We start from the raw sequence: 19,683 nt of genomic DNA, 5'->3' as shown, positions 1-19,683 counted from the left end.
CCCTATGACTCTCTCTCTCTCTCTCTCTAACTGCCTCTCCCCCTGTGTGTGTGTGTGTGTGTGTGTGAATGTGTGTGTGTGTGAGTCTGCTCCGCTAGGGGTTTTTTTTTGGGGCGGTTTCTATCTTGCAACTTAAATCCAGTGACGTGTGAAAGTGGGCCGGTGTTTAAGTGCTCACTTTATGATACACTGTGTTCCAGTTAAAGGAGAACGCAATAACTTCACTCCTCACAACAGGCATTGAAACTGATTGTAAAGAGACCCACAGAGGAGACTTGGTGGAAACGGCAGTCATACAGAATGCGACAGCAGTAAGAGAGAGAGAGAGGGAGAGAGAGAGAGAGAGAGAACGGACCTAAAAAAAACCAAACATTGATCTGACTGAAGTGTACTGATAGGAAGGAGAACAGCGAGTCAGGAGGGACATTAGAAACAGATTTGGAACGGGACAAAAACTGGAGTGGGCAGAGGTTTCATTGGACAGCGAAGGGGGTCAGATAACCGTCCCTCAGAGGTTAAAAGGAAGATGTGTAGGAAATGACTGCATGTGCTTGGCTTGGTCTGGAGAGAGCTGTATGTGAAGAGTAGCAGGAAAGGTTACTTGGGGTTCGCCTGGAAGAGTGAGGCGTGTTCACTGATCGGGTGCTGAAGATGGGACTGCTTATCTCTCCGTGTACAATCGCCCTTCTCTCCTTAACCTTTTCCGTGCACAGGTAAGCAGGACATTTCATCCTCCCGTGCACTCTGGCTTCGTTAGCCAGAGGTCCTTTTAACTGTGATTACACCCACCCGTAACCTGAATCTTGCCTATATTAAATCGCAATGTTTGATCATAGTTTATTAGCATTTAATATTCAACATTCAATGCGGTCTAATTTTAATAATTGTCACTGTAATATTCAACATTGAATGTTATCTAATTTTAATATTCAACATATAATGTTGTCCAATTGTAATAAATTTAATGTTAATATTCAACATTTAATGTTGCCTGATTTTGATAACTTTAATTTTAATTTTCAAGATGTAATGTCTGATTTTAATCAGTTTAATGTTGTCTGATCTTGTAACTAACACAATTTCACGTTATTTCATTTCACGATTTTTCGAGGTACCTGAATTTCATATAATTTGGCGTCTCATAATTCATTTTCCTGGTTAACTTGTAGAAATTCCACAACTTTTAAAAACTATTATTATTTGGATTTGTCCCATATTTCCTACAATTTGATACAGCCCTAGTACTCAAAAAGTCAATTAAATTCAGGCATTTGAAGGTTAAGTTAACTTGCCAAGGATGGTAAGTGTCATTTCACTAACATATTCTGCATTACCTCTTCTTGCTCCAAACAGTAAAGTTATCATTCACATTGGTGCACAATAATCGCGGTAACTGGGACACTCCATCCCGCCCCGCCTCTGGGTGGGATATATTGCCTCCTTTAGGTTTGGATTAATTTTTAGATTAATCGAATTTTCTTTAGTAGCCAACCCCCGTGTGTCCTCAAACCGGGCAACAGCTTCTCTAGTCAGTCTAGAATCTCTGAGCTCTTCGGGTATTGGGGTGGAGTGTTCACGCTGCTCGAAATAAAAGCATTCGGCCCATCGCGCCCGTGCCAGCCCTTTGAAAGAGCTATTCAAGTAGCCCTCCCCCCCTCCCTTGCCCCTTACTTTCTTCAATATTCCCTTTTCAAGTGTCTCTCCAATTCTTTCGGCAAATTACTATTGAATCTGCTTCCAGCACCCTTACAAACAGCACATTCCAGATGTGCCTCTCCTCTCTTAGAGGTTGTCAGAGGTGGGTTGAAGCCCCCCCCTCAGCAAAACCATCACCTCCTCTCCTCCCCTCCAGGGTGTGGAACTTTATCGAGCCTCCGTCTCTGTCCTCCTCTACATAGCGAGATCTTGGGCTGACAGACTCCTGGTTCGGTGGTTTAGAATTCCTGTTAACCTTTTACTCCAGTCTCTCCATTGGTCGCGGTTGTGTTAACCTCTAACAGGGCGCCCATTGAAACCTCCGATAGATCCCTCCACAATCAGCAATTCGCCCGGTAAATTACAATTTCTTAATTATGTCAGTCCCTAATGAGAACATCCTGATTTTAACTTTCAGCGTCCCAATCGACCTTCCCCTTCTTGCTTCGTTGTTTCCCGATTTACAAACGCCAAGTTCCTCACTCGGAAATAAATTCGCCTCCACTTTCCCCCTTTAACATGTCAAAATGACCCATCCGGCTCTTTGCAGGATAATGTTTAGCCCTGAGTTTAAATTCCCTGTCCATTGTCCTAACTTCTCACGTTTGGCGTGTTACGATTCTCGTGTAACTTTCACCAATTTAACATGTAATTAGGATTTGGCAATCTCCACAAGTTCGCTTCCCTCCCTGGGATGATTTATTCATGGCTTTAACCCCACAGCCGCCAGTTTTCACGAGTTCACAGCTCGCCCGAAACCTTCAAATGATCTCTTCTCACTCCCGTTCCCCACCTAGCCTCCAGCTCACTGCATTAGCCAGTCTGTAAACGGCACCGTCCCGCAGCCCAAGAGCCACCAACCATTCCTACACAGCCGAGTTGTCACCCCAGTCCCTCCAACCTCCTGCATTCCAAACCCCGGAGGAAGATCCTTATGTCACTACACGAATGGCACAGAGGCAAAACGGGAGGGAGGGAGGGATGTGGATAGACAGAGCATCAGACACACACAGAGATGATAGAGGATTAAGGTAGAGGAGAGTAGGTAGAGGACAGGGTAGGCAGGCTCACACTTCCTCAAATAAACAGCCAGGCGGTTGGTAGTGGAGAGAGGGCCAGGTGATGAGTGGATGATGGGCGGATGGTGAGATGGAGGAACATAGGGATGGAGGGAATGGCTGTCTCTATGGGCGGAGGGAGGTTGCAGGATGGTTGCACAGTCTTGGGTGGATTGGCAGACTGGGAGATGTTAGAAAAGGACACCTTTCTATCACAGAAACTGAAAGAAGCAACTGGAGCCCAATAAGGAATGGTCGCTGGGTCTCGTTAGAAGAGGAGTTCCTGGTTAAACGACTGAGCAGTGCTTGGAATGATAACCAATATGGCAAAAACAATTGGATAACATGTTATTTCATTTTTTCCTTCTTGTACTATGGCCTGTGAGTGAGAGTGAGAGAGAGAGAGAGAGAGAATCATGATCTGAATTATAATCAGTATATAACTGTTGTTATATAATTCTGACACTCAAAGGACATGGTATTATGTACAGAGGATGTCTTATATCACAGATGATTGCAATGTTATTTGAATATGTTTAATCATCTACTGCCTATCTCATGTCATTAGAATTCCAGGATTAAAGATCCCAGTAGTCGAATCCAAACAATTAGCAGCCCATTCTTCCACCTCAACCAAGGTCACCAAGATTATTGCAGTTTTAATCCCGACATCGCTGTGATCTGTCTCACCCTCTGTCCTTTCTCTCTCTGTTTCTGTGTTTGGTTCAGTCTTCATCCTCTCCGTTTCTTCTACAATGCTGGGTCATGGGGATATGCTGACTGAATGAGTCAAGTTCTGCAATTTATTGCATGCGCGTTTGGGATAATTTTCCAATGTTTTGAGGGTGGAATTCGCCAATTCTGCCTACTTTTTCCACGAACGTTGCTAGCCAGCGGTGCTGCTGAGGTGTTGGCGGCCCTCTGGTTTATGAATCAGATGGTTGTGTGTTCGAGTCCCACTTCAGAGATTTGAGCACACAATCTAGGCTGGCACACACCCTGCAGTACCAAAGGAGTGCAGCACTGTCAGAGGTGCCATCTTTCAGATGACATGTTAAACCCAAACCTGGGCTGCATCTGCCTGCTTGGGTAGGTCTCATGGCACCATTTTGAAGATGAGCAGGGGACTAATCCCCAGCTTCCTGGACAATATTTATCCCTCAATTAACATCGCAAAAACAGACAGTCATGTTATTATCACATTGCTGTTTGTGGGATCTTCCTGTGTGCAAATTGGCTGCTGCACTTCCTGCATTACAACAGTGACTACACTTCAAAAATACTCCACTGGTTGTAATGTGCTTTGAGACATCTGGTGGTTGTGAAAGGTGCTATATAAATTAAAGTCTTTCTTTTCTCTTTACTGTTATCTCATTTCACATTGATGGGAGGTTGCAAATTGGTTGCCTCATTTCTTACATTACAGCACAGTCCACACTTCAGAAAGTACTTCAAGCACTTTGTTAAGTGCTTTGGGACATCCTTCAGCGCTATATAAATGCCAGTTTTTAAAAAAAATCATTCTTCATACGTTATTTCTGTCTCTCTTGGAGGGTTGCAATATGCAGTGAGATGACATTTGTGATGTCAAAGGTTTATTTTGAGCCTTCGTGGTTTCTGTGCACTGCTGAATGGTAACACTGATTTCCCACTCTACCTTTGCTGACAGGGTTCGGTGTAACGAAATCCTTGGGTTAAAGATCCCAGTGGACCCTGTCCTAACCGCGAACACGGTGTGCCTCACGCTGTCAAGCCTGACTCGCCGTCAGTTGGAAGTCTGCATGAAGAATCCCGATGTGACAGCTTCCGCGATCCAGGGAATCCAGATCGCCATCCACGAATGTCAGCACCAGTTCCGTGATCACAGGTGGAACTGTTCCAGCCTGGAGACCAAGAACAAGATCCCCTATGACAGTGTGATCTTCAGCCGAGGTACACAATTTTGCCTGTGTGTTTGTGTGTTTAGGCAACTATTCCCCCCCCCCATTTTATTTCGCATTGTGAACTGGTTGAGAGTTATATCTGCTTAAAGGCACAGTGCCTCTCATCCCATTCTGTGTAAGTACAGTAACCTCCCAGTGATCATCACCTTTCGGGATAGTCTCCTGAATCGGGATCATTCAATCACAGCTGGGATTAGCAGCAATGGTGGCCACTAGCAGGTTCAAAGTGGCCTTTGACACGAGATCCATTACATTTGATCTTCCTCCTCATCAGTTCTTCCATCCTCATTGCCAATTCGAGACTTGCTGTATCCTGCTTGACAAATTTCTTTTAAAATTCTCTATCACGAGGTTGTTTTTCCTTTGAAGTCAGCTTTTGTCAATTCCCCTATTGTATAATAATCTTTATTTATATAAAGAGAGACTTGCATTTATATAGCACCTTTCGTGACCTCCAGATGTGCCAAAGTCCTTTACAGCCAATGAAGTACTTTTGAAGTGTAGTCACTGTTGTAATGTAGAAAATACAGCAGCCAATTTGCACACAGCAAGGTCCCACCAACAGCAATGTGTTAAGGACCAGATTAATCTGTTTTTGTGATGTGGATAAATATTGGCGAAAACACCAGGGATAACTCCCGTGCTCTTTAAATAGTGCCATGGGATCTTTTACATCCACTAGAGAGGGCAGGCAGTTTAATGTCTCACCCGAAAAGCTGCACAATTCCAACAGTGCAGCGCTCCCTTAGCATTACACTATAGAAGGACCAGGCTAGGCTTCCATTCTCAAGCCTCTGGAGTGACTGTATTATAATATAGTCAGCCATATCACCTATGGATTTCCCAGAGACTCCCCCTCCTCAACAGCCCCCTCCCGCCGACCCGCCCCACCTACCTATACTTCCGACTCAGAGGCAGGAGTGAAACCATTCAGCTATAGCTGACTCCATCATCATTTCTACATCTAAATTTTTTTTTTCTCGCTAATTTGGTTAAGAAATGTCAATGCTGGAGATGAAAATGGAATAGCTTTCCACTTCGGGTGTCAGAATCGAGCGATCGCAATGCAGGCAGAGGTTGGTTGGAGAGTAACATTTCATCCATTTTACCTCGCCCACGCCCTGCCCTACTGGGAGAACTGAATGCCAATATGTGCCATTCTGGGCCAGTTCTCTGTGGCTGTTCTATGTCCATAAGTAACTCGGCCAAAATTGCTACTAAACTCATTTCACATAGGATCCTTATAGTTAGTACAGCTGTGCGACAACCCCAAAGGTGAAAAAAAAACTATGTCCCCCATATTCCCTTGCAAAACCTTTCCACCTCCCCTCCTTTTAAGATGTTCCTTAAAACTTAACTCTTGATTGCCTCTCCTAAAATCTTCTTTGGCTTGGTAAATCCTTGCTTATTGCTCCTGTGAATCACTCTGGTACATTTTACAATGTTAGAAGCCCTTTATATAAATTTAAGTTGCTTCTATAGTCCCCTTCGCACCATATACCCGTAATGTAATTTTCTCATGCAAGCTAATTACTATGAGAGAGATCTTCATGCAGTGAAGCTGACTTGATACAATTTAGGTCATTGGAATAATTGTATCTAAATGTATTGGTCTAGTGTCACCTATTGGCTGGCCTATATGAACAATACTGCAATTTGACCCATTGAATCAGTGCTGGCTCTTTCAAGGAGCATTCCTATTGGCCCTAATCCGCCATTCATTCCTCATTTTCCTACAAATGTTTCTCCCTCAAGTATCTATTCAATTCCCTTAAATTACTATTGAATCCGCCTCCAGCAACCTATCAGGCAGTGCATTCCAAATCCTAACCACTCTGAGTATAAAAGGCTTTTCCTCATGTTATTTCTGGCTCTTTTGCCAATCATCTTAAGTTTATGTCCTCTGGTCTCTTCAGCCACTGGAAGCAGTTTCTATTTATTTGTACCCGGATTTTCAGAAGGCTTTTGATAAAGCCTTCCACAGGAGTTTGATTAGCAAAATTAAAGCACATGGACTAGGAAATAACATACTGGCATGGATTAAGGGTTTGTTAACAAGCAGGAAACAGAGAGTAGGAATAAACGTGTTATAGGCTGTGACTAGTGGGGTACCGCAGGGATCAGTACTTGGGCCCTAGCTGCTTGCAATATATGTCAATGATTTGGACGTGGGGGTTAAATGTAATATTTCCAAGTTTACAGGTGACACAAAGCTAGGCAGAATGTGTGTTGTGAGGAAGATGCAAAGCAGCTACAAGAGGATTTGAACAGGCTTAGTGAGTGGGCAAGAACATGGCAGAAGGAATATAAAGTGGAAAAATGAGAGGTTATCCACTTTGGTAGGAGGAACAGATGCTCAGAGTATTTCTTAAATGGTGAGAGATTAGAAAGTGTGGATGTACAAGGGGATCTGGATGTCCTTGTCCATAAGTCACTGAAACCTAACAGGCAGGTGCAGCAGGAAGTTATGAAGGCTAATGGTATGTTGGTCTTTATCACAAGAGGATTCGAGTGCAAGAGCAGTGAAGCCTTGTTTCAATTGTATAGAACCTTGGTTAGACCACAACTGGAATACTGTGTGCAGTTTTGGTTCCCTTACCTCAGAAAGGATATTATTGTCAGAGAGGGAGTGTAACGAAGATTCACCAGACTTGTTCCCGGGATGGCGGGACCATTCTATGAAGAGAGGTTGGGGAAACTGGGCCTGTATTCTCTGGAGTTTCGAAGAATGAGATGTGATCTCATTGAAACCTACAAAAAGTTTAAAGGGATGGACAGTGTAGATACAGTAAGATATTTTCCCAGGCTGCAGAGTCTAGAACCAGGGGACACCATTTCAAAATAAGGAGGAAGCCACTTAGGACCGAGATGAGGAGAAGCTTTTTGACTCAGAGGGCTGTGAATCCTTGGAATTCTCTACCCCAGAGGGATGTGGAAGCTCAGTCACTGAGTATGTTTAAAGCAGAGATTGACAGATTTCTAAATGCCAATGATGGAAAGAGATATGGGGATAGTGTGGGGAGAAAGGCATTGAAGTGGATGATCAGCCATGATCATATTGAATGGTGGAACAGGCTCGATGGGCTGAATGGCCTACTCCTGCTCCAATATTCTATCTGAACCCTTCATCAATATAAACACCTGCATCAAATCTCCTCTTAGCCCTCTCTGCTCCAAGGGAACAGCCTCAGCTTCACTAGCCTTTCCACCTAACTGAAGTCCCACATCCCTGATACCATTCTAGTGAATTTCTCCAAAGCCTTCCCAAAGTGTCGGGCCCAGCACTGGACACAATACTGCAGCTGGGACCAAGCTAGTGTCATTGATACATTCGCCATAGCTTCCTGTTTTTGTACGCCCTGCCTCGATTTCGAAAGCCCCGGGATCTCAAATACTTTATCAGTTGCTTTGTTAACCTGTCCTGCCGCTATCAAAATTTGTGCCCAAGTACCCCCCCGGGTACCTCTGTTCTCCGCCCACTTCCATCATCTCTCCTTCCGTGTGATAAACAATTGCTACCATTCCCAATTACTGTTCAGTGAGTTGTTTTCTAATACTGATTCTGACAATGTAGATACAGCACTATGCCAGAACGAAAAATAAACAAGGCGTTGACATGATAACGCAATCAGCATTCTGGCCCTGTAATCAGCACTTTGAGTGACAATTCGCACTGACACAATTGTTCACTGAATCCCACCAACCTAGGTGAGATAGAATTGAACAGTGCAATAAAAAGTAAAAAAAGTAATTGAGAAGCCTAACTGAGTGGTGCAGGAGAGTGCCAAAGGAGCATTTTACATTATATAGCTGTACTGCTATAAAGCATAAAAGACTTTCATTAATATAGCACCTTTATACAGTGCCTTTCACAACTTCAAGACATCACAAAGTGCTTTACAACCAATGAATTAAGTTTGAAGTGTAGTCACTGTTGTTACACTTTTCACAAACATCAATGAGACAAATAACCAGTTGATCTGTTTGCAGTTGGTAGAGGCATAAATATGGGCTAGAATAGCAGGAGGACTCTCTGACATGGTATCTTTTATATCCACCTGAGGGGGCAGATGGGGCCTTCATCTGAAATAAAGTTTCCTCGGTATGACAATAGAGTGTCAGTCTGAACATGGGAGCTCAAATCCTGGAGTGGGACTTGAACCCAGATACAAGGGGTGAGAATGGTACCATTGAGCCAGGGTGGCATTTAAGGTAAGCATTGAGGAAAACTGTTCTTAAGCTGCATGCTGTCGGGCAGACAAGCTATGCCAAGACTTGAAAAGCTTTAGTTTATGATCGTACCATAGCAGACATATCAGCATTCACAATTTAATTAGGATTAAGGTCTGACAGTGATTTCAAAGACCTGGGAGCAGGGAGGGGGTATTAGTTGATGTAATGAGCTTGAATTCAGCTTATCTTGTTGGAATGCCATTTCTCACATTCTTTCTCTCCTCCCTTTCTCTTTCCTCTCTCTCTCTTCTCTTTCTCCCTCTCTTTCCTCTCTCTCTCTCCCCTTGCTCCCTCTCCCTCTCTCTCTCTCCCTCCTGGCACCAGGGATACCATGCGCATCCAGTTCCCCACTGGACAGGAGCCCAACATGAACCTGTCACAAATTGGCAACCCCAATCAGCAAACCCATAGAGTTAGCTGGAGCTTGAAATGGAAATGCTGTTCTGGATAGCCAGAGTTCTGGTGCTCTGCTGGGATGGAGCTTTACACTACAGCTTGGCAGTAAGGCTGGGCATCTGACATGGAAACATTTCCCAGGACCAATGCTCTTCACCCGAATGAGCATTAAATATTAATCAGAAAATGTGCTTAATGAAAGGGTAGGTTTGTGCAGTGGAGGAGGACGTCTGGCAGTATTCCAATTCCACTTGACCATGATGTGTTCAGCCAGCTCGCTTTATCAACACAGCGCCATGGATAAGTGGCAATGTCTTAACAAGATCATTAGAAAAGGCAATAACATTAGACAGTAGTTCACATGATTATCTGTACTAGTGGATTGTGAGAACGATTTTACAGTCTTTGCTGGCTAAAGAACCATCTGGTATTTTATCTTTTAGCAATCATTTTGTGATATTAGTTTATAGTAAAACTACATTTACAATGAATATCTTTCTATATTATCCTTATCTGGGAAAACGTTTATAAAATACCTAACTAAAAATATAGAATATGCGCATAGATATCTGACACTTTATTTGTATATGTGCAGGAGACACTATCTAATATATATGCCCAAAAAGGGGCTTATTCTGACTTTATGCTATATTGTAAGTCAGGTGGGACTGAATCAGTGACCTGTTTTAGATCTCTCACCATTTTTATTTCCATTGAAGCTCCTTGGGATGTTTTATTACATTAAGGACACTATATAACTGCAAGGTGTTTTTGTGATGTTAATTGAGGGATAAATGTTAGCCAGAACACCAGGCAGGACTCCCCCTGCTTCACCTTCTGTAGAGCCAAGGGGGTCTTCAACATCCACCTGAGATGGAAGACAGGGCCTCAGTTTAACTCCTCATTTGGAAGATGCCATGTCTGGCAGTGCAGCACTCCTTCCGTACCGCACCAGTGTGGCAGCCTAGATTTGTTCTCAAGAACCTGCTGTGGATTTGAATCCACAACCTTCCGACTCTGAGGCGGGAGTGCTGCAATTGACCTTAAAGCTAATACACAAAGATACATATATATCTGAAAGGAGTGTGATGGAATCCTTTCCACTTGCCTGGATGAATGCAGCTCCAACAATACTCGTGGAGCTGCACACCATTCAGAGCAAAGCAGCCTGCTTATTGGCACCCCATCCTCCACCTCTCATATTTGTGACATGCAGATATGCAGTATCTAATGTGTATGCAAGCATGTATCCTCTGATATTTGCTTTTGCATAATGTCTTATATCCAGACCCACACAGCGTCCTTTTTATTCATTCACAGGATGTGGGTGTCGCTGGCTAGGCCAGCATTTATTTCCCTGTCCTTAATTGCCCTTGAGAAGTTGGTGGTGAACCTCTGCAGTCTGTGTGGTGAAGGTACACATACTATGCTGTTAGGAAGAGAGTTCCTGGATTTTGACCCAGTGACAGTGAAAGAACGGCGATATATTTCCAAGTCAGGATGGTGTGTGGCTTGGAGGGGAACTTGCAGGTGGTGGTGCTCCCATGCATTTGCTGCCCTTGTCCTTCTAGGTGGTAGGGGTTGTGGGTTTGGAAGGTACTGTGAAGGAGCCTTGGTGAGTTGCTGCAGTGCATCTTGCAGATGATACACACTGCTGCCACTCTGCATCGGTGTGGAGGGAGTGAACATTGAAAGTGGTGAATGGGGTGTCAGTCAAGCGGGTTGCTTTGACCTGGATGGTGCCGAGCTTCTTGAGTTTTGTTGGAGCTGCACTCATCCAGGAAAGTGAAAGTATTCCATCGCACTTGTGACTGATATATATAGTATATATATGCATATAAGCAGTGCCTGATGTATGCACACTCGATGTTTCAGATTGCTCTGATTGTGCTGTCTGTTGTAACAATGGTATTTACAATTTTTGACACATCTTTGCTTAAATTTGAAATTATCTTTCAGTCTCTTACTTTCCTGGGTGAAGTGGACTTAAATGTCTTACAAATTATTCCCGCGTTTAGACATTTCCTCAGCAGGAAATCAACACCAACTTGCATTTATGTAGCACTTTTAATTGAGTAAAACAACCCAAGGCACTTCACTTAATAGGAAGGTGGTGGTGTAGTGGTTGACAATCCAGAGACCCAGGGTAATGCTTTGGGGATCTTGGTTTGAATCCCATTGCGGCAGATGGTGAAATTTGAATTCAAGAAAAATCTGGAATTAAAAGTCTGATGCTGACCATGAAACAATTGCTGTAAAAGCCCCTCTGGGTCACTAATGTCTTTTAGGGAGGGAAATCCGCTGGTCTGATCTCCATGTGACTCCAGACCCACACCAATGTGGTTGACTCTTCAATGCCCTCTGAACGAGCAATAAATGCTGGCCTAGCCAGCGATGCCTACATCCCACGAATGAATATAAAAACTAAAAATAAACGTTCTTTGGTTCTTGAACCAAATTTGACACCAAGGCAGTTAAGGAGATATTAGGACAGGTGAACAAAATCTTGGTCAACGAGGGAGGTTTTAATGAGCATCCCAAGGGAGGAGAGAGAGTTAAGTACATGGAAAGGTTATTCGGGAGTAAATTCCACAAAGGCGCTATATAAATACAAGTTGATGTTGTTGAGGAGGCGAAGCCATGTAGGGATTTGATGAGGTCTACGTTCGTGGGGGCGATGAGAGACTTAGATGCACAAGAGGCCAGAATCCATGCACATGTGGAAATTAACATCTGGTGTTTAGAGAATAGTGCAAAGGGACAGGGGAGCTTAATGCCATCCACAAGCATGACTTGGTGTGAAATCGCATGTTGCAATGTACCTGCACTGCAATTTTCCCAGTTAGGTCCAACCACCAGCCAATGTCAACATGCACTGTACTTTAAATTTACTTCAGGCTAAACATTGGGTTGGCATCCAAGTTTAATCAATACTTTTTATTGATATACTTACCAATATTCAGCGTTGTCTACCCAGCTTTTGCCTCTTTAGGCCTCTCCCTCCTCTGCCGCGTTTGCTCCCTCTCTCTCATTCTTTCCCTCTCTCCCCCTGTCCCTCTACAAGTATCGTGGAGTAGGAACACTGTTTCAACTGTGTTGCTGCATTCAGCACATTCCCATTTGCCACTAAGTGATTCTGCTCTCTTTGGCTCTCATGTTCCCTGTTCTTCTTAATCAGAAGTGACAGATTCCTTAAATGTTTAATTCATTTTCCCACTTTCTGCTGTTGTCAGTGCATTCGTGCATGTGTGCCTGTTTGAATTATTTGTTAGTCTGCCATTCTCACTCCCTCCTACCTTTTCGGCCCCCACCCCTCCAGTGCAAAAAAAAAGCAGCCCCTGCCCTGAGCCCGAAACATTGACCCAGGGTCCAGATGGGGATTTACAAATTGGGAGGGGAAGAGGAAGTGGCACAGAATGAAATACCGCAGCGAGAACCAGCGAAATACAGGAGTGACTCAACAACAACAACCAGCAGAATCTGTTTCCACCGACAGGAAAGTTGGTAAAACACAGGGCAAAGATTTAGGATCATTGGTTAAAAACTCCGGGGTGGGGTGGGGTGGGGGGAGGAGAGAGTGGTGGGAGCGAGTTGTTCTTAAAGCAGCTAAGTTGACATGATCTGGAGTGCACTGTCGGAAAGGGCAGCGGTAGCAGATTCAATAGTAACTTTCAAAACGGAATGAGAGATATATTTGAAAAGGAGATATTTGAAGGGTGATAGGGAAAGTGTAGGCCAGTGGGACTAATTGGATAGCACTAAGATGCAGCACAGACACGATGGACTGAATGGACTCCATCTGTGCTCAGTGATTCTAAGGACTTGCGTTTATGCAGTAAAACATGCCCGAGGTGCTTCACTTGACTGTAATCAGGCAATAATTAACACACCGGGACAAATTGGGAGATATTAGGTCAAGTGACTGAAGTCTTAAAAGAGGAGAGAAGTGGAGAGGCCCATCACCATCTGTGTCAAACTCTCTCACTCTAATGTATAAAAAGCACACACCCAGTGACTAACTCCATCCTATTAGTCCTGATCTAAATCTGAAATATTTCCAGCAGAGTTCTGATTGCCATGTTGTTGTTTTTTTCTGCGAAAGGGGGAAATCGCACAGCATTGGATTTATTTATTAAATTTTCCTTGGCCTTGAAGTCGTGCTGGGCAAGTTCCAATTTGCAGCAGTAGTTTATCTGGAGTGTTTCCAGCTGCTGGCGGACACCAGGTTCACTGCTAAATTATGATCTCCGAATAGAAGTGCCAGGACTTGTCAGGCAGGCAGCACTAGGACCCAGGGGGTGCGGTTGAGATCCGCTGGGGGATCCAGGGAACTACCTCCTCTCGGCTAGTGAACTGTCTCTTCACATAGCAGTCAGGTGTACAACAAAAACCTGCATTTATTAGCGCCTTCAAAGTCGTAAAATCTTCCAAGCCGCTGCACGGGCGTGATTATCAGTTAAGGGTTAACGCTGAGCCACATAAAGAGATGCTAGAACAGGTGATCAAAAGCTTGGTCAAAGAGGAAGGTTTTAAGGAGTCTGAAAGGAGGAGAGAGAGGTGGAGAGGTTTAGGGAGGGAACTGCATAGGGCCTAGGGAGCTAAAGGTACCTACGCCAATGGTGAAGTGATGAAATTTGTGAATACGCGAGAGGCCAGGATTGGAGGAGCTCAGAAGTCTCGGAGGGTGTAGGCAGTTACAGAGGAAAGGAAGATTTTAATTCCACACCTTTGGCGGCCGTGCCTTTAGCTGCCAAGGCCCTGCGCTCTGGAATTCCCTCCCCGAACCTCTCTACCTCTCTTTCCATGTCTAAAACACCCTTTAAAACCTGCCTTTTTTTCTGTCCAAATGTTTCCTTAAGGGGCCCAACAGGGCCAAATTTTGTTTGATCACGCACCTTGGGAGGTTTTAATATGTTAAAGGCGCTATATAAATACAAGTTGATGTTGTTGAGGAGGCAAAGCCATGCAGGGACTTGAAAACAAGGATGAGAATTTTAAAATGGTGGCATTGCTTCACTTACAGTCAATGTTTTTTTTTATTCATTCATGGGATGTGGGTGTTGCTGGCTGGGCCAGCATTTATTGCCCATCCCTAGTTGCCCTTGAGGAGGTGGTGGTGAGCTGCCTTCTTGAACCGCATGTGGTGTAGGTACACCCACAGTGCTGTTAGGGAGGGAGTTCCAGGATTTTGACCCAGCGACAGTGAAGGAGCAGTGATATATTTCCAAGTCAGGATGGTGAGTGACTTGGAGGTGGTGGCATTCCCATGTGTCTGCTTCCTTTATCCATCTAGATAGTAATGTCTACGGGTTTGAAGGAGACTTGGGGAGATGCTGCAGTGCATCTTGCAGACAGTACATACTGCTGCCACGAGGTTCCAGTGGTGGAGGGAGTGAATGTTTAAGGTGGTAGATGGGATGCCAATCAAGCGGTAAAAGCAAAATGCTGTGGATGCTGTAAATCTGAAACAAAAACAGAAAATGCTGGAAAAACACAGCAGGTCTAACAGCATCTGTGGGGAGAAAAAACAGAGTTAACGTTTCGACTCCGTATGACTCTTCTTAAGGCTGCTTTGTCCTGGTTGGTGTTGACCTTTGTGAGTGTTGGTGGAGCTGCACTCATCCAGGCAGTAGCCCTAGGTATCCTCAATACTGACTCCAGACCCCATGAAGTCTCATGGCATTCGGTCCAACATGGACAAAGAAACCTCCTGTGGACTGCCCTTAACGACCTCCTTCAGCTTATGAAGCAGTGCTCCTCCATGATGAACATGACTTTGAAGAAAGACTGAGGGCAGCAAGGGCACAGTGTAATGCAAGGGTGCAATGTCCTTCACTAGGAGTGGCTTAGTAGCACCACTACTGACTGAGTCCTGAAGGACATGATTGCCACCCGAGGCTTGTGGCAGGTGGTTGAGCAAACCAACACAAGGGAAAAAAGCAGATGCATCTGTCCTTGAAAGTGTTGGTAGAAGTGACCACTGCACAGTCCTTGTGGAGATGGAGTCCCTTCTTCACATTGAAGATACCCCCCGTCATGTTGTATGGCACTACCACTGTGCTAAATGGTATAGATTCGGAACAGATCCAACAACTCAAAACTGGGCATCAATAAAGAGCTGTGGGCCATCAGCAGCAACCACAATCTGTAATCTCATGGGCCAGCATATCCCCCTCTCCACCATTACCAGGGGACCAACCCAAGTTCAATGAAGAGTAGGGACAGCATGCTAGGAGCGGCACCAGGCATACCTAAAAATGAGGTGCCAACCTGGTGAAGCTACAAACAGGACTACTTGTGTGCTAAACAGTGAATGCCGCAAGTGATAGACAACTAAGCAATCCCAAACCAACAGATCAGGTCAAAGCTCTGCAATCCTGCCACATGGTTGGTGGTGGACAATAAAACAACTAACGGGAGGAGGAGGCTTCACAATTATCCCATCCTCACTGATGGGGGAGGCCAACACTTGAGTGTCATAGACAAGGATGAAGCATTTACAACCATCTTCAGCCAGAAGTGCCGAGTGAATGATCCATCTCGGCCTCCTCTGGAGGTCCCCAGCATCACAGATGCTAGTCTTCAGCCGATTCAATTCACTCCACGTGATCCACGTGATATCAAGAAATGGCCGAGGACACTGGATACTGCGATACTGCAAAGGCTACCGGCCCTGACAACACCCTGGCTGTAGTACCAAAGACTTGTGCTCCAGAACTTGCCGCGCCCCCTAGCCAAGCTGTTGCAGTACAGCTACAACACTGGCACCTACCCAGCTATGTGCACAATTGCCCAGATATGTCCTGTCCACAAACAGTGGAACAAATCCAATCTGACCAATTACTGCCCCATCAACCAACCTCAATCATCAGCAAAGTGATGGAAGTTATCATCAACAGTGCTATTAACACAGCATTTAACACAGCAACAACCTGCTCAGTGACGCTCAGGACCACTCAGCTCCAACCATAAGTAACATAGCCCCAAAGTGACTGCATGAATGCGTCCACTCAAATAGCCATCTATCAATTTTATTCATACGTCTATCCTGATGTGGCAATCTTTATCTGCAGACAACTCTCTAGTTAATTATCTACATGTATCTCTCACTTTGTATACAAATCTCTCTAACTGTGTCCAGCTGTCTGGATGGGTCTGGATATTCCTTATACATTTCCATGTTTGCACCTGCCTGTCTGCCTATCTTTCTATTCTTGTAGCTAGGTAGATGTATCTTTCTTTCTGTTTTAATCTGTTTATGAAATATGAGAGTCTGTGTCTATCTGCCTCTCTACTTGTTCTCGTCTCTCTAACTTTACTTCCATATTTCTGGCTCAATATGATCGTAGCTGTCTGAGATGGAATGAATAAAAGATGCAACTGCCAAAAATCTAAATTTAAAGGCGGAAAGTGCCGGAAGCAGGTACAAGCACCTGGGGAAACATGAGTCAGATTATTGCTTTAGATGCACACCCTTCACCAACAGTGGAACATGTCTTATAATGTCATAGAACTATGGAACTGTGCAGGTGGACAGTATGGTACATGCCCATTCAGCCCATCAGATCAGTGCTGACTCTATACTGGAACAATCTAAAACAAATTCCACAGTCCCGGGCTCTCCCTGTAACCCTGAAACTCCCTCACCTTCGGATAGTTACATTGATATGAAGACATTTAAGGAAATGTCTTCATCATAGGAACATAGAACTTAGGAGCCGGAGTAGGCCATTCAGCCCTTCAAGCCTGCTCCACCACTCAATAAGATCATGGGTGATCTGGTTGTGTCCCAACTCCACGTTACTGTCTGCTCCCCATGGCCACCCCCTCCCCCCACCCCCCACCCCCCCACCCCAAATAACCCTTGGCTCCCTTGGTCTATCAAAGTCTGTCTGACTCAGCCTTGAGTAAATTCAATGATCCGGCCTCCACTGCTTTCTGGGGAAGAGAATTCCACAGACTAACCACCCTCTGAGAGAAAACAATTCTCCTCATCTCTGTCTTAAATGGTAGACACTCTCATGACTATTGTATGTACTCCCCACAAGTATTTCAACACACCACAGGAAGCTTATTGAAGTGCAGACATTTTTTATATGTGAATGCCAAATTACATGGAATTTATATTATTATAAAAGGCAGTTCCACCCACATGGTCTCTGCCATTTTTTTATGCTCCACATAAACCATCTCCCACCCATCTTTATCTAACCCTGTCAGCATATCTTTCTATTCTTTTCTCCCCCATGTACTTCACCCAGCTTCCCCTTAAATGCATCTAAGCTATTCACCTCAGCCACACTTTGCATTACAAATTATTTTATCCATCAGGAATGCTTTAGCCTCTGGTCACTTCCTGTACGTTTAGACTAACAGGCCGTTATTTGGATGGTTGCAAATTTGGTGCACCCAACGCACTGTTTTAGTGGTTGGGGTAGGGACTATATCAACGTTTAAGATGAAGGGAAAAGAGGTGAAAGGGCATGGGAAGAGGATGCGTAAGGCGCGATTCAGACTATTTGATCGCTCGGAGGGTAAGCATGATCTGTTTGGGCTGAATGGCCATTTTCCTTGTTGTAACCTGCATGTATTGTTTACTGGAATGCTCATTTTGCATACCACACAAGCAGTTGCCGTAATGATTGTTTTCTTTTATTAAGCAGTCTAGGTGAAAGACCAAAGCCCATTATGCAGAGCACCACTAAGACTCATTAAGGAAAAGAGGTGGCGAGAAACTATAATTAGAAGGAGAGGCATGGGAACTATTTCCACTGCAGCAGGGATGGCAAAGAATAGATTTAATAGCGGGTTTTGAAATAATGATGGGTTTTTATAAGGTGAATAGGAAAAGACTATATCCTCTGTTTGAGGAGACCATGATGGGGGGTGGGGCAGTGACGAGGGGGGCAGGGGTAATTATTTAAAATGCCACGAGGGGCTAAAGAAGATTACATAAAATTTACAGCACAGAAACAGGCCATTTGGCCTATCCAACATGTGCTGGTGTTTATGGTCTGCACAAGCCTCCTCTCATCTCCCTTTTCTAACTCTGTCAACATATCCTGCTATTCCTTTCTCCCTCATGTGCTTATCTAGTTTCCTCTTAACTGTTGTGTCTATGCTATCCACCCAGTATTCACCTAGTATGCTATACTCATTGTGGTAATGAGTTCCACTCTCTTGGTGGAGAAAGTTCTCCTGGTTTACATATTGGATTTATTAGTGACTATCTACTAATGACTATCACTTGTCTGGATGAGTGCAGCTCCATCAACACTCAAGAAGCTCAACACCATCCAGGACAAAGCAGCCCGCTTGATTGGCACCCCATCCGCCACCTTCAACATTCATTCCCTCCACCATCGACACACAGTGGCAGCAGTGTGTACCATCTACAAGGAATTCACCAAGGCTCCTTAGACAGCACCTTCCAAACCTACGACCACTACCACCTAGAAGGACAAGGGCAGTAGATACATGGGAACACCACCACCTGGAAGATCCCCTCCAAGTCACTCACCATCCTGACTTGGAAATATATCGCCATTCCTTCACTGTCGCTGGGTCAAAATCCTGGAACTTCCTCCCTAACAGCACTGTGGGTGTACCTACACCACTTGGGCTGTAGCGGTTCAAGAAGGCAGCTCATCACCACCTTCTCAAGGGCAATTAGGGATGGGCAATAAATGCTGGCATATCATGTGCGCCCACACCCCATGAAATAATAAAAGAGAATTTCTATTTATAGCCCCTAGTTTTGTTCTCACCCACAAGTGGAAGCAATCCTCTACATTTATCTTATCAAGGCCTTTGGTAATCTTAAAGATCTCTATCAGGTCACCCCTCAGCAGTCTCTCCTCTGAAGAAAAATCCCAAGGCTGTTCAACCTTTCAGCAGCGAGTTTCAAAGAAACATCCTTACCCAGTGGGTTGCTGGAACACAGAGTGTTTTGCCACAGGCAGCGGTTGAAGAAGAAACCATTGCATCTCTTAAGGTTAATGTGGAAAAATATTTGTAGCAGAGTAGCTGGCGTGGGTAAAATGGGCTGAATGGCCTCCTGTGCTGGGGACCTCCGTGATTCTAGGGAACAAATCAGGATGTGGTGGTCAGTTCAAGCCAAGTTTCTAAGAATGTAGGAGGAGAGGAAGGTGAGATGCTGCATAGTCCTGGGATCCTGGGCAGGTGTGAGTTAGAGCAGGAGAGGGTTATTATGAGTCATGATTGGAGCTGTTGGAGAGGATGGGAGGGGAGGAAGCACTGTAGGCAGCTCCTGGAGGAGGTGTCTTTATGGGATGTTGGCTGTGTTATTACTAAACGTTAACAAGTTCAGATTATTCCACTAATCGATGGTGTTTCCC

The 19,683-nt window shown here is 44.6% G+C and overlaps 1 protein-coding gene across 1 annotated transcript in view; it reads left to right on the top strand.

Annotated features, from left to right (window-relative positions):
- The first annotated feature begins 211 nt into the window (after window positions 1-211).
- Window positions 212-19,683, top strand: part of wnt10a (wingless-type MMTV integration site family, member 10a) — a 63,839-nt gene continuing 44,367 nt past the window's right edge. Inside the window, exons 1-2 of the mRNA XM_078551402.1 lie at window positions 212-713; window positions 4,423-4,685. Coding sequence (XP_078407528.1) covers window positions 652-713; window positions 4,423-4,685 — 325 coding nt within the window. The 5' untranslated portion in view covers window positions 212-651. The remainder of the gene's footprint in view (window positions 714-4,422; window positions 4,686-19,683) is intronic.

This window comes from Cetorhinus maximus, chromosome 11, assembly GCF_964194155.1.
Source record: "Cetorhinus maximus chromosome 11, sCetMax3.hap1.1, whole genome shotgun sequence".
Classification (NCBI taxonomy): domain Eukaryota; kingdom Metazoa; phylum Chordata; class Chondrichthyes; order Lamniformes; family Cetorhinidae; genus Cetorhinus; species Cetorhinus maximus.
This window is presented reverse-complemented; position numbering and strand designations above follow the sequence as displayed.